Raw genomic sequence first — 14846 nt, forward strand, 5'->3', positions numbered from 1 at the left:
ACCTTCGTAAAAATGGTGTTTTCGTATCAAACAGTACACACAAGCCATCATCTACTAAGCACACAATGCGCCAACTGCACACTGATGGTATGAATACAAAACACATCTGGCTTTTGCTTTCTCTGTGTACAGATGTCAATTTGAGGTCACACTTTTGTCATAGTGTCATGTAAACATACAAGGATCCAAACTTCAAGTATTGGTGTTTATTCACACTCATCAAAACCAAGACAAAGTCAGAACACAAAATAGGAATTTCACAAAAAAAAGGGAAAAAAAAGACAATCAGCCTACATCATGTCGTCTTTCTGGGTCCGGCCACAAAATTTCGTCCACATCGCATGCGATATCCTCCAGTCCAAGGCACCGGGGAAAATATCTCCTTGAATGCCGTATCCAGGCCTGACATGATGCCTGGTCAATATCTCCACATGCCTCCTCCATTGCCTGTAAAAGGGCTACCTGTTGATGAGGATGACGGTCGTACACTTTCCAGCGCCAGGCAGAGAAGAACTCCTCGATGGGATTTAAGAATGGAGAGTATGGAGGGAGGTTGAGTGCCATGAAGGATGGGTGGTCTGTAAACCAGTTGCGGACCAAAGCAGCCCTATGGAAACTAACATTGTCCCATATGATGACATATCGGGTCTGCTCTGGTCTCTGAACAGTGAGCATGTCATGCAAGGTGTCCAGGAATGCAATAATGTGTGCAGTGTTGTATGGGCCTATGGTTGCATGATGGTGAACAACACCATTTTGGCTTATAGCTGCACACATGGTTATGTTACCACCACGTTGTCCTGGGACATTGATGATGGCACGGTGTCCAATTATGTTCCTGCCACGTCTCCTGGTTTTACTGAGGTTAAAACCAGCCTCATCTACAAAAAGTAGCTCATGTCCCGTTGCATCTGCTTCTAGTTCCATCACTCTCTGGACAAGACAAAACAAATGCAACACATCAGGCCCATGCACAGCACTACAGTATGCACTTCCAAATTCAGAACCAATGACACTAGCTTACCTGCACATAGTCATATCGCAGTTGCTTTACACGTTCTGTGTTTCTCTCGAAAGGAACTCTGTAAATTTGCTTCATTCTTATTCTGTGGCGCGCAAGTACACGACTTAGTGTAGAAATGCTTGCACTGTGTATATTTTGAAAGATGGTGTCATTATCAATTATGCGCTGCTGTATTTCGCGCAGTCTTATTGCATTATTGGCAATCACCATGTTCACTATATGGGTCTCTTGCTCTGGAGTGAACATTCTGCCTCTGCCCCCAACATCTGGACGTCTAGCAATTCTGTAAAGTAACAATTTCAGTATTTTTGCATGTATGGTACTGTTGTGTTTCTCATTAGAGTATGGCAGTGCTACAAAGTACTTACCGATTCTCATTTCGAAATGTCCTAATGATGCTTGCCACAGTGTAGCGGCTCAGTTTAGGCTGAACCCGTTGGCCAGCTTCCCTCAGGGTCATCCCATGGTTGATGACATGGTCCACTATTGTAGCCCTGATGTCATCAGTTATTCTGTTTCTTACTCTTCTTACCCTTCCTCTTTCCCCTCCTCGTCCTCTTCTTGCTCCTCTTTGTCCTCTTCCTCTAACTTCCTCTAACCCTCTTGCTTCTTCACCTCCACGTCCTCTTCCTCCAACTTCTTCACCTCCACGTCCTCTTCCTCCAACTTCTTCACCTCCACGTCCTCTCCCTCGGCCTCCTCTGATTCTCACTCTTCTCACTCTTACTGCTCCTTCCATTGTACTCCACATAGACAGCTTACCTGTGGCCTGTTTATAGTGCTTAGGCTGATTGCAAAGTGGACTAATTATCTAAAACAGTTTTCACATGTGAAAGTGTGCCAGACAGTTGGCAAAATAGTGTTAATGATAGCCATACATGTGTATAATTTTGCTAGGAGTGTGTTGGAAATTTGGTAATTGAGTGTAAGCAGTGAGTTGTGTTTAAAGTTCTGCAAAAAGAGTGTTGTGCAGTGAATTGTGCCTACAGTTTTTCAAAGTGTGTGTTACAAAATTGCAAACTGAGTGCAAAGCAGTGTTTGTGCTTTTAGTTTTGCAAACTCAGTGAGTGGTTTTGCTATAAGTATTAATAGTTTTAGGAATTGTGCTATAAGAATCACAGTTAGGGTTTAAGCATTCAGAAAAAACTGTAAATGAAAACGGTAACAGATATGAAAAAGCTGAATCACACAGGAATAGCCCAATCATTTGAGAACGTTTTAAAGTTTGAATGGAGTTTCTACGTGAAAGTATGAGCATGTAGCTAAGTTTCAAAAACAAGCAAGTTTTAGCAGAATTGTGGAAGTTTCCCATTCATTTCAATGGGACAAATTAAAGGAAAAAAGCTTAATATTTTAAAAAGTATAATAGTAATAAACAGCAAAAGTCATAGCCGGAAAGAGCAGAAAGAGCAGAACAGTTTAGAGTTTGAACTGAGAAAATCGGCTGAAAACTGAGGGAGTAGTTAAGGGCCAAAAAACGTACGGAAGCAACTAGAATAATAAAGAACTAGAAAAATTTGCATTTCCTGCGAAAATGCTGTGTGGATGCCTTAACGCTGAAGATGTCTGCTGAAAAAAGCTGAAAAAGTTGAAAAGTTGCAAATAGTTGTATGGCGGTGAAGAACTGAAAATTCTGCTGAAAACAGGTGAAGAAGCAGAAATTTTTTGCTTAAAAGTGGTGAAAAGCCAAAATTTCTACTGAAAGGGGTAAAGACGGAGAATTTTTTGCTGAAAAGTGGTGAAAAAAAAACATTGCCCTGAGTAGGATTCGAAACTGGCCTTTCTAGTCTCAAGGCGGCTATTCAGCTCACTGAGCCAAAGTCATTTTCACCAAGCAGAGGTGGAGAGACTGACAATTCTGATGAAATGAGAAGAAGCTGCTGAGAAGTGTGCTGATAGGAGGTGAAAAGGCTGAAAACTTTGCAGAAAAGAGGTGAATCAGAAGAATTTCTGCTGAAAAGAGGTAAAGAAGCAGAAAGTTGCGCTGAAAAGAGATGAATCAGCAGACTTTCTGCTGAAAAGAGTTTTTTCTGAAAACAGCTGAGATTTGGGTTGAAAAGAGATGAAAATTCTGAAAATTCTACTGAAAAGAGTTCAATCAGCAGAATTTCTGCTGAAAAGAGGTGAATGAGCAGAATTCTGCTGAAAAGAGGTTTTTGCTGAAAACAGCTGAAAAAGCTGGGATTTGTGCTGAAAAGTGGTGAAAAAATTTAAAATTCTGCTGAAAAGAGTTCAATCAGCAGAATTTCTGCTGAAAATAGGTTTTTACTGAAAACAGCTGAAAAAGCTGGGATTTGTGCTGAAAAGTGGTGAAAAAATTTAAAATTCTGCTGAAAAGAGGTCAATCAGCAGAATTCTGCTGAAAAGAGGGTTTTGCTGAAAACAGCTGAAAAAGCTGGGATTTGTGCTGAAAAGTGGTGAAAAAAATTTAAAATTCTGCTGAAAAGAGTTCAATCAGCAGAATTTCTGCTGAAAAGAGTTCAATCAGCAGAATTCTGCTGAAAAGAGGTTTTTGCTGAAAACAGCTGAAAAAGCTGGGATTTGTGCTAAAAAGTAGTGAAAAAATTTAAAATTCTGCTCAAAAGAGTTCAATCAGCAGAATTTCTGCTGAAAAGAGTTCAATCAGCAGAATTCTGCTGAAAAGAGGTTTTTGCTGAAAACAGCTGAAAAAGCTGGGATTTGTGCTGAAAAGTGGTGAAAAAATTTAAAATTCTGCTGAAAAGAGTTCAATCAGCAGAATTTCTGCTGAAAAGAGTTCAATGAGCAGTATTTCTGCTGAAAAGAGTTTAAAAAGTTTAACTGTTAACTGAAAGAAATGTTGCCATAAGCGGGATTTGAACCCGGGCCTCCCAGTCTGAGAACGGATGCTCATCTCACTGAGCTAAAACACAGGTCAACCCGGCAAGGAAAATCAGTGAGGCCACTGATAATGTGGCAGAAAAGGGCAAAAGATATTGCAAAAAAAATTCAATATCTCAAAAAGTATAGAAGTTATGAGCACCAAAAGTCATAGCCGGCATTAGCAGAAAGAGCAGAATTTTTTAAGATTTGAACGGTGCAAATAGCACAAAAACTGAGGGAGTAGTTAAGCGCCAAAAAGTGTACGGAAGCAACCAGAATAATAAAGGATAAAGAATAAAGAGAAACAGGAACTCAATGGTGTGGATGCCCTTTCAGGCATCCACACAACTAGAAAAATTTGCATTTCCTGCGAAAATGCTGTGTGGATGCCTTAACGTTGAAGATGTCTGCTGAAAAAAGCTGAAAAAGTTGCAAAGAGTTGTATAGTGGTGAAGACACTTAAAATTCTGCTGAATACAGGTGAAGAAGCAGAAAATTTTGTTGAAAAGTGGTGAAAAGGCTGAACATTTTTCAGAAAAGAGATGAATCAGCAGAATTTGGGCTGAAAAGAGGTGAAAATTCTGCTGAAAAGACTTCAATCAGCAGAATTTCTGCTAAAAAGAGGTGAATGAGCAGCATTCTGCTGAAAAGAGGTTTTTGCTGAAAAAAGCTGAAAAAGCTGGGATTTGTGCTGAAATGTGGTGAAAAAATTTAAAATTCTGATGAAAAGAGGTGAATCAGCAGAATTTCTGCTGAAAAGAGTTCAATCAGCAGAATTCTGCTTAAAAGAGGTTTTTGCTGAAAACAGCTGAAAAAGCTGGGATTTGTGCCGAAAAGTAGTGAAAAAATTTAAAATTCTGCTGAAAAGAGTTCAATCAGCAGAATTTCTGCTGAAAAGAGTTCAATGAGCAGAATTTCTGCTGAAAAGGGTTTTTTGCTGAAAACAGCTTAAAAAGCTGGGATTTGTGCTGAAAAGTTTTGAAAAAATTAAAAATTCTGCTGAAGAGAGATGAATCAGCAGAATTTCTGCTGAAAAGGGTTTTTTGCTGAAAACAGCTTAAAAAGCTGGGATTTGTGCTGAAAAGTTTTGAAAAAATTAAAAATTCTGCTGAAAAGAGTTCAGTGAGCAGAATTTATGCTGAAAAGAATTCAATGAGCAGAATTTATGCTGAAAAGAGGTGAATGAGCAGAATTCTGCTGACAAGAGGTTTTTGCTGAAAACAGCTGAAAAAGCTAGCATTTGTGCTGAAAAGTGGTGAAAAAATTCAAAATTCTGCTGAAAAGAGTTCAATGAGCAGAATTTCTGCTGAAAAGAGTTCAATCAGCAGAATTCTGCTGAAAAGAGGTTTTTGCTGAAAACAGCTGAAAAAGCTGGGATTTGTGCTGAAAAGTTTTGAAAAAATTCAAAATTCTGCTGAAAAGAGTTCAATGAGCAGAATTTCTGCTGAAAAGAGTTCAATGAGCAGAATTTCTGCTGAAAAGAGGTGAATGAGCAGAATTCTGCTGAAAAGAGGTTTTTGCTGAAAACAGCTGAAAAAGCTGGGATTTGTGCTGAAAAGTTTTGAAAAAATTCAAAATTCTGCTGAAAAGAGTTCAATGAGCAGAATTTCTGCTGAAAAGAGTTCAATGAGCAGAATTTCTGCTGAAAAGAGGTGAATGAGCAGAATTCTGCTGAAAAGAGGTTTTTGCTGAAAACAGCTGAAAAAGCTGGGATTTGTGCTGAAAAGTGGTGAAAAAATTTAAAATTCTGCTGAAAAGAGTTCAATCAGCAGAATTTCTGCTGAAAAGAGTTCAATCAGCAGAATTTCTGCTGAAAAGAGTTAAAAACGTTTAATTGTTAACTGAAAGAAATTTTGCCATAAGCGGGATTTGAACCCGGGCCTCTCAGTCTGAGAACGGATGCTCATCTCACTGAGCTAAAACACAGGTCAACCCGGCAAGGAAAATCAGTGAGGCCACTGATAATGTGGCAGAAAAGGGCAAAAAGTATTGCAAAAAAAATTCAATATCTCAAAAAGTATAGAAGTTATGAGCACCAAAAGTCATAGCCGGCATTAGCAGAAAGAGCAGAATTTTTTAAGATTTGAACGGTGCAAATAGCACAAAAACTGAGGGAGTAGTTAAGCGCCAAAAAGTGTACGGAAGCGACCAGAATAATAAAGGATAAAGAATAAAGAGAAACAGGAACTCAATGGTGTGGATGCCCTTTCAGGCATCCACACAATAAAGAGAAACAGGAACTCAATGGTGTGGATGCCCTTTCAGGCATCCACACAACTAGAAAAAATTTGCATTTCCTGCGAAAATGCTGTGTGGATGCCTTAACGCTGAAGATGTCTGCTGAAAAAAGCTGAAAAAGTTCAATTAAAGTGTTGCCCTGAGTAGGATTCGAACTTGGCCCTTTTGGTTTCAAGGCAGCTAGTCATCTCACTGAGCCAAACTCATTCTCAAAAAGAAGAGGTGGAGAGACTGACAATTCTGTTGAAATGAGCAGAAGCTGCTTAGAATTGTGCTGAGAAGAGGTGAAAAGGCTGAAAACTTTGCAAAAAAGAGGTGAATCAGCAGAATTTCTGCTGAAAAGAGTTAAAGAAGCAGAAAGTTGCACTGAAAAGAGGTGAATGAGCAGAATTTCTGCAGAAAAGATGGAAAGAAGCAGAAAGTTGCACTGAAAAGAGATGAATCAGCAGAATTTCTGATCAAAAGAGATGAATCAGCAGAATTTCTGCTCAAAAGAGTTTTTTCTGAAAACAGCTGAAATTTGTGCTGATAAGAGGTGTAAAATGCTGAAAATTTTACTGAAAATAGTTGAATGAGCATGATTTCTGCAGAAAAAAGGTAAAGAAGCAGAAAGTTGCACTGAAAAGAGATGAATCAGCAGAATTTCTGCTCAAAAGAGTTTTTTCTGAAAACAGCTGAGATTTGTGCTGATAAGAGGTGAAAAGGCTGAAAATTTTGCTGAAAAGAGTTGAATGAGCAAAATTTCTGCAGAAAGGATGGAAAGAAGCAGAAAGTTGCGCTGAAAAGAGATGAATCAGCAGAATTTCTGCTCAAAAGAGGTTTTTTTGAAAACAGCTGAGATTTGTGCTGATAGGAGGTGAAAATGCTGAACCAATCAGAGGTACTTCTTCTGTCTGCTTTATCAGGCTGTGTACTTGTATGTATTTCTGCCATGGAGCGTTAACAAGAATCTGAGGTCCATATTAGGAAAGCTGCCAAAATCATAAAACTTTGCAGAATTGTAATAAATGATCAATATGAATTACTGGTCTGTGATAGTGTATTAATTTGTAGTGAAAAAAAAAAAGTGGATAAGGTGGAATTGAACACACGACCTTTGGGCTTCAAACCCGTGTCATTACCAACTGCGCCACTGGCAAAGAGAACGGGTGCCTGGAAAACAGGCTGATGAGCAGTCAGAGTTAGATCGCGGTAAGAGGCGAAAAACGCCGTTTTTTGGAGTTACAAAACGTCGTGTAACTCAAGAACTAGGTGGACTAGAAACATAATTCTTGCACTGGGTGAATCAGCGGACTTTGGTGAACTTTGACTGCGATTTACATAGCTCTTTGTACTTCCGTCGCGGAGATATGACGAGAGAAGAAACGGCTTCATTTTCGGAGTTTGAAAACTGAGAGGAGGACAGATTTCCACTCCTCAAACAAACGTAATTCATGGCTCAACGGTAAGATGACTGTAAAAACTGCTTCGACCGTGAGTGTCAGCAGTGTCTGAAGATGAATTGGCACAAGCCTCATGTCTTAACTTTGCTTCGTTAAGGAGATATGACGATTTGAAAATGCCTTCAGTTTCAGTATTTCAGCTCTGAGTTTCACAACCTCCCCATAGACTTTGAATGGGGAGTTTTTAGACTTCGTGTCACTTCGAGGCAAATTGTGAAAAAACCGTATCTCGCACGATAATTATAGTGACACTGTCTTAAAGCCAGCAAAAATACCTACGTTTTGATGTATAATTTGTGGGGGATGAGTGGAAATTGAGCGAGTAGCAAGAAGTTGTTCAGACATGAAGAGAAACTTCAGAACGCACCAGCTCTCACTCGGAGTTAATTGCATAGCAACCATAACAACGCATGTATTTTCTGAAAAATCACAAATCTGCAACTGAAAACTTAAAGAGGCATTAAATGAAAACGGTAACAGATATGAAAAAGCTGAATCACACAGGAAAAGCCCAGTCATTTGAGAACATTTTAAAGTTTGAATGGAGTTTCTAGGTGAAAGTATGAGGAAGTAGTTAAGTTTGAAAAACAAGCAAGTTTTAGCAGATTTGTGGAAGTTTTCCATTCATTTCAATGGGACAAATTAAAGGAAAAAAGCGTAATATTTTAAAAAGTATAATAGTAATAAACACCAAAAGATATTGCCGGAAAGAGCAGAAAGAGCAGAACAGTTTAGAGTTTGAACTGAGAAAATCGGCTGAAAACTGAGGAAGTAGTTAAGGTGCAAAAAATATACGGAAGCAACAGGAATAAAGAAAGGATAAAGATTAAAGAGAAACAGGAACTCAATAGTGTGGATGCCCTATGAGGGCATCCACACAATAATAAAGTATAAAGAGAAACAGGAACTCAATGGTGTGGATGCCCTTTCAGGCATCCACACAATAAAGAGAAACAGGAACTCAATAGTGTGGATGCCTTTGAGGGCATCCACACAATAAAGAGAAACAGGAAAACAATAGTGTGGATGCCTTAAAGCATCCACACAATAATAAAGAATAAAGAAAAAAAGGAACTCAATAGTGTGGATGCCTTTGAAGGCATCCACACAATAAAGAATAAAGAGAAACAGGAAAACAATAGTGTCGATGCCTTAAAGCATCCACACAACTAGAAAAATTTGCATTTCCTGCGAAAATGCAGTGTGGATGCTTTAAAGCTGAAGCTGTCTGCAAAAACTAGCTGAAAAAGCTGAAAAGTAGCAGAAATTGTAAAAACTTTGCATAAGCAAAAGAACTTTGCTAAAATGCAATAACTTAGCAGAACTGCAATATTTTAGAGGAAACATAATACTTGGCAGAAATACAATAGCATAGCAAAGGAACTTTGCAGAAATATTGCAACTTACCAGAAACATGATAACTTCTCAAATATACAAGAATTTAGGAGAAATAGTATAAGATAACAGAAAGAATATATTTAGCCAAAAATACTTAAACATTACGGAAACACTATGATTTAGAAAAATAGTACAACATAGCAGAAATACTGTGATTTACCAGAGACACTGTGATGAACTATGAATATTGTAATTTTAAATTAATACTATGTTTTAGCACAAATACTATAATTTGACAGAAATACTATCATTTGGCAGAAATACTATGTTTCAGCACAAATACTCTGGTTTAGCACAAATATTATAACATAGCAGAAATACAATTATATAGCAGAAATGCTATATTTAGAAAGAAAAATATAATATAGTAGAAATAATATGATTTAGCAGAAATACTGTAATCAGCACATATACTGTAACATGACAGAAATTCCTCCACTTAGTAGTAATACTATAACATAACACAAATGTTATGATTTGGCACAAAAACCATGATTTGGCAAAAATACTATGATTGAGCAGAAATAGTATGATTGAGCAGAAGTACTAAGATGTAGTAAAAGTACTTTGATTTAACAGAAATACAATTATGGAGGAGTAATACTTTAAAATGGGAGAAATATTGATACACACACACATACACAGAGCCTATAGGGAACAGTATTTGTGCCATGGAGTGTTAACAAGAATGTGAGGTCCATATTAGAAGAGCTGGTAAAATCATAAAACTTTGCCGGATTGTAATAAATGATGAATATGAATTACTGGTCTGTGATAGTGTATTAATTTGTAGGGAGAAAAACATGTTGACCAAGGTGTAATTGAACCCACGACCTTTTGGTCGCATTCCCGTGTCATTACCAACTGCGCCACTGGGAAAGAGAACGGCCGCCTGGAAAACAGGGTGATGAGCAGTCAGAATTAGATCGCGGTGAGAGGCGAAAAACGGCGTCTTTTGGAGTTACAAAACGTCGTGTAACTCAAAAACTAGGAGGACTAGAAACATAATTCTTGTACTGGGAGAATCAGGAGACTTTGGTGTACTTTGACTGCGATTTTCATTGCTCTTTGTACAACCGTCGCTGAGATATGACGAGAGAAGAAACGGCAGACCTCAGATATGATTGGCTGGCTGGGAAGCCGTGCAGGCCCTAATATGTAAATTTCAGGGCTAAGTGTCTGAGTCCTCACAGAGGATTGGGTGCCTGGGGACCTGGCAGTAATATATAGAAATAGTATGATTAAGCAGAAATACTATAATTTAGCAGAAATACTATAAAAAGCAGAAATACTATATTGTCACGGGGGTGTGGGGAAGGAGGACCCAGGCGCGGTGCTCTGTGTATAAACAGTGCGTTTATTTACAGTGTGTGGAAATAACAACAATAAATTCCCGTGCTTTCCCCAGACTCCCGTGTCGTGTCTTCTCCCAGTGTTTGTGCTCTCCGCTCCCGTGTCTCAGCACTCCCCGTGCTGGCTGCTGTCTGGCACTCCACCCCTCTCCTGGGGACACAATAGAAGCAGCCGTCAGGACACATACAATCGCGGGCATACACACACACTAACCAAGCACAACTGGATGACTGACGTGGAGTCTCACGTAATGATCCCGCGTCGGTGGGAGCTCCAAGACTCTCTTAAGTAGCTTAAGGCTTAAGTAGCCAGAACCAAAACAAGCAAAAACAACAAACAACAAACCCTCCCAGGTCACAGTCCCAAAGTCAGACCGCGCATCCCGCAGCGGCGCAAAAAAAGCGCCGCTCTCCTGCTCGCCGCTCTCCTGCTCGCCGCTCTCCTCCGGCTGCGGCGCGGGCTCCTCCCGCTCGCCGATCTCCCCCGGCTGCGGCGCGGGCTCCTCCCGCTCGCCGAGCTCCGGCGCGGGCTCCTCCTGCTAGCTGAGCTCCGGCGCGGGCTTCACCCGCTCGCCGAGCTCCGGCGCGGGCTCCACCCGCTCGCTGAGTTCCCGCTCGGGCAGTGCGAGCTCCACCGGATCGCCGAGCTCCCGCTCGGGCAGTGCGAGCTCCGCCGGCTCGCCGAGCTCCCGCTCGGGCAGTGCGAGCTCCGCCGGCACGCCGAGCTCCTGCGGCAGCGACGCTGGCTCCACCGGCTCGCCGAGCTCCTGCTCGGGCAGTGCGAGCTCCTGCTCGGGCAGTGCGAGCTCCTCCGGCTCGCCGAGCTCCTGCTCGGGCAGGGCAGGTCCGGGTGGCGACGTAGCAGCCGGTGAAGAAGATGGCAGAAGGGTGACTGCAGGCGGATGAGATGACAGCGGTGCCACAGCTGCAGATGTTGAAGCAGCGAGTGGTGTGGAGACCTCTGACCGAGGTGATGTTACCTGCGCTGTCGGCTCGTCCACTGCAGACACAAACACAGATGGTGAGGGAAATGGAAAATTGTCCGTACTACTCACCACAGCCGACTCTTGAGAAGTTCGTGGATTAGGCTGCGGTGAGGAAAGCCGGCGGCACGAACGTCGTTTCCGTGTAGACGTCGGGGCCGGCATCTCAGGCTGTGAATCCACCAGCGGTCCGGGCCGGTGAGCAGCCTGAGGAGGAGAGTGGAGGTGGAGGGTGGAAAGCAGGAAGTCCAGGACAACTGGATTGAGGGAGTCCACCAGCCAGGGGAATTTAACAAGCGTCTCCACATATGTACAAGCATAGAGCAAAAGGGGAAGCAACACCAAAAATACATAAGATATAACTAGTCCATAACTGCATTCATATATATTCATATATATATATATATATATATATGAATATAAATATATATATATATATATATATATATATATATATATATATATATATATATATGAATATAAATATATATATATATATATATGAATATATATATATATATATATATATATATATATATATATATATGAATATAAATTCCCCACTTGGCCCTGTGGGCGGTTTATCCTTCAAGGTCCGGTCCTCTACCAGAGGCCTGGGAGCTTGAGGGTCCTGCGCAGTATCTTAGCCGTTCCTAGGACTGCGCTCTTCTGGACAGAGATCTCCGATGTTGTTCCCAGGATCTGCTGGAGCCACTCGCCTAGCTTGGGAGTCACTGCACCTAGTGCTCCGATTACCACTGGGACCACCGTCACCTTCACCCTCCACATCCTCTCAAGCTCTTCTCTGAGCCCTTGGTATTTCTCCAGCTTCTCGTGTTCCTTCTTCCTGATGTTGCTGTCATTCGGAACCGCTACATCGATCACTACGGCCGTCTTCTCACGTTTGTCTACTACCACTATGTCTGGTTGGTTAGCCACCACCATTTTGTCCATCTGTATCTTGAAGTCCCACAGGATCTTAGCTCGGTCATTCTCCATCACCCTTGGGGGTGTCTCCCATTTTGACCTCGGCCATATTCGGCACAGATGTTTCTGTATACTATGCTGGCCACTTGGTTATGGCGTTCCATGTATGCCCTGCCTGCTAGCATCTTGCACCCTGCTGTTATGTGCTGGATTGTCTCTGGGGCATCTTTACACAGCCTGCACCTGGGGTCCTGCCTGGTGTGATAGACCCCAGCCTTTATGGATATTGTGCTCAGAGCTTGTTCCTGTGCTCCATGATTAGTGCCTCTGTGCTGTCTTTCAGTCCAGCTTTGTCCAGCCACTGGTAGGATTTCTGGATATCAGCCACCTCCTCTATCTGCCGGTGGTACATACCGTGCAGGGGCCTGTCCTTCAATGATGGTTCCTCGCCTTCCTCCTCTTTCTTGGGTTTCTGCTGCCTCTCCCAGAGCCTGGTTCTGCTCTAGATTTCTTCCTGTTAAAAGGGTGTTTTTCCTTTCCACTGTTGCCAAAGTGCTTGCTCATAGGGGGTCATATGATTGTTGGGTTTTTCTCTGTATGTATTATTGTAGGGTCTACCTTACAATACAAAGCGCCTTGAGGTGAATGTTGTGATTTGGCGCTGTATAAATAAAACTGAATTGAATTGGTGAGGCTCAGGTGGTTGACAGGTCGTCTACCAACTGGAAGCTTGGTGGATCAATCTCTGGCCTTGGGTTACAATCCTGAGTTTCTCCGAATGTGTCCATTGGCACGTCATTTAGCATGACAATGCTAAACAGTGTTTATGCATACATAAAGGGCTGTATGAATGTTTGTGTCACTGGCTTTGAGAGCTCAATTTGCGTATGTCATTGTTAACACCTTTAAACAAATACAGACTGCTTCATACATCTTGTTATTGAAAGAATAAATCCACCATCAAGTCATACAATAAGGAGACAGTGCAATACTAACAATGTGGAGCTTGAAATGAGCACAATAGGTCCACTTTAGTCCACAGATATTTTCTTTAACCATCTTATTTCAGTTTTGATCTTTCCGTTTTGCAGGGGTTCTTTGAGGATGAGGATGGAAAAGAATACATCTACAAGGAGCCAAAGTTCACTCCACTGTCTGAAATTTCCCAGAGGCTCCTGAAGCTATACTCTGACAAATTTGGCCAAGAAAATGTCAAGATTATTCAGGACTCTGGCAAGGTGTGATCACATTCTTGTATGTTTGGATGACAGTATGATAGTAAATGGTAGACCTTAGTAACTGTGCAATAATCTTGAGAAAACATTATTGTAGGTTTGACGTACACATTGCATTCAGAGAATTCACAATGAATATATGAAGTTTTTTAAATTTTTGGCTTCACATAGGAGACAAACCTCGTTCTCCTGCATGAATACATTTTCCCCTATTCATCCACTACAATGTACTTTGTTGCTGTTTATGCTATATCTCCTGGTAACCTAAGCCCCAAAGGCAACCCCCCCTCCCCTCTCCACCACTGTGAATGTTTGTATTCAAAGCCCATAACTATGACAACTGTTGATGAGCCTCAATCTGATTTTGGGTCACATACCACATGCTTAGGGTTACTTTTGAAGTGCTGAAATGACTAGACCCATCTTGCTTAAGAATTATATGAATTCTAAAAAGAAATCTCAATTTTTTAAAGTTAACCTTTTGATTTATTTTCAGCTTGCACTAACTTGACTTGTGAATGTTATTTTTTTTTTGCCAGTATAACCTGTAACCTCAAAAAAAATGAAGTTGTGTAGCTGCAAATACCTTTGTTAAAATGTTAACATGAGAACATACAAAGCCAGTTGGGAAGAAATCAAATGTAATATATACCTTTTATATGTCAACTGCTATTGGGAAATACCGTTACTGGTTGGTTAACACACTAATTTATTTTCATGTAAGCTTATATAAATATTATGGATTGAACACAAAAAAATATGTTGAAAAACTTCTTCTGCATCCACAGGTGAATCCGAAAGATCTGGACTCAAAGTACGCCTATATCCAGGTAACTCACGTCACGCCCTACCTCGACGAAAAGGAGCTGGAGGACAGGAGGACAGACTTTGAGAAGAGTCACAAGATCTGGCGCTTTGTGTTTGAAACACCGTTCACAATGTCAGGCAAAAAGCAGGGCGGGGTGGAAGAGCAATGTAAACGGCGGACTGTTCTCACCAGTATGTCATACAATCATGGAAACTATTTGTAAATGTAGAGTAGATTAACCAAAGTTTAATTATATCTTCCTGATTGTCAGCTGTTATTGTTGATTACAATCGCCTGTGTCTCACTTTAGTGCAAATCACTTAAAAAATTATGTAGATGAATTTAGTTCTGTTTCATTAGTGTACCAGTAAGTTCAGCTCTTACTGTGCCTTATTAATAATTATGCTAACCGACTTGGCTATAGCGGAGACTCCGCTGTGGCCATTTACAGTGTTTAATATCCTGGTTACCAGCATTACTGCGGAATCTACTGTTCCTGTGTTCAAATCACATTTGTATGTTGCTGCTAAAAACAGATATTTTTTCTCTTCCAATCCTATGTTCACTCAGCCACCCACTGTTTCCCATACGTAAAGAA

General features: G+C 40.9%; 2 protein-coding genes and 2 long non-coding RNA genes across 4 annotated transcripts; 2 read left to right on the forward strand and 2 right to left on the reverse strand.

The window, feature by feature from the left end:
- Positions 1-110: 110 nt before the first annotated feature.
- On the reverse strand, positions 111-1856 carry LOC146490191 (uncharacterized). The gene is made up of 3 exons (XM_085153408.1): positions 1393-1856; positions 1025-1307; positions 111-933 (listed from the first exon to the last, which is right to left on the reverse strand). The coding sequence occupies exons 1-3, from the start codon at positions 1773-1775 to the stop codon at positions 286-288; spliced, it is 1314 nt and encodes a 437-aa protein (XP_085009534.1). The 5' UTR covers positions 1776-1856; the 3' UTR covers positions 111-285.
- A 326-nt stretch (positions 1857-2182) lies between these two features.
- On the forward strand, positions 2183-3898 carry LOC146490192 (uncharacterized). The gene is made up of 2 exons (XR_014872939.1): positions 2183-2957; positions 3019-3898. It is a non-coding gene; the product is annotated as an uncharacterized LOC146490192 (long non-coding RNA).
- Positions 3899-10807: 6909 nt separating this feature from the next.
- LOC146490193 (uncharacterized) lies at positions 10808-11558 on the reverse strand. Its single transcript, XM_085153411.1, has one exon. The coding sequence runs from the start codon at positions 11441-11443 to the stop codon at positions 10835-10837; it is 609 nt and encodes a 202-aa protein (XP_085009537.1). The 5' UTR covers positions 11444-11558; the 3' UTR covers positions 10808-10834.
- A 1345-nt stretch (positions 11559-12903) lies between these two features.
- On the forward strand, positions 12904-14846 carry LOC146490194 (uncharacterized). The gene is made up of 3 exons (XR_014872938.1): positions 12904-13443; positions 14229-14439; positions 14819-14846. It is a non-coding gene; the product is annotated as an uncharacterized LOC146490194 (long non-coding RNA).

Source organism: Neolamprologus multifasciatus, unplaced genomic scaffold (assembly GCF_963576455.1).
Source record: "Neolamprologus multifasciatus unplaced genomic scaffold, fNeoMul1.2 scaffold_61, whole genome shotgun sequence".
NCBI classification, from domain to species: domain Eukaryota; kingdom Metazoa; phylum Chordata; class Actinopteri; order Cichliformes; family Cichlidae; genus Neolamprologus; species Neolamprologus multifasciatus.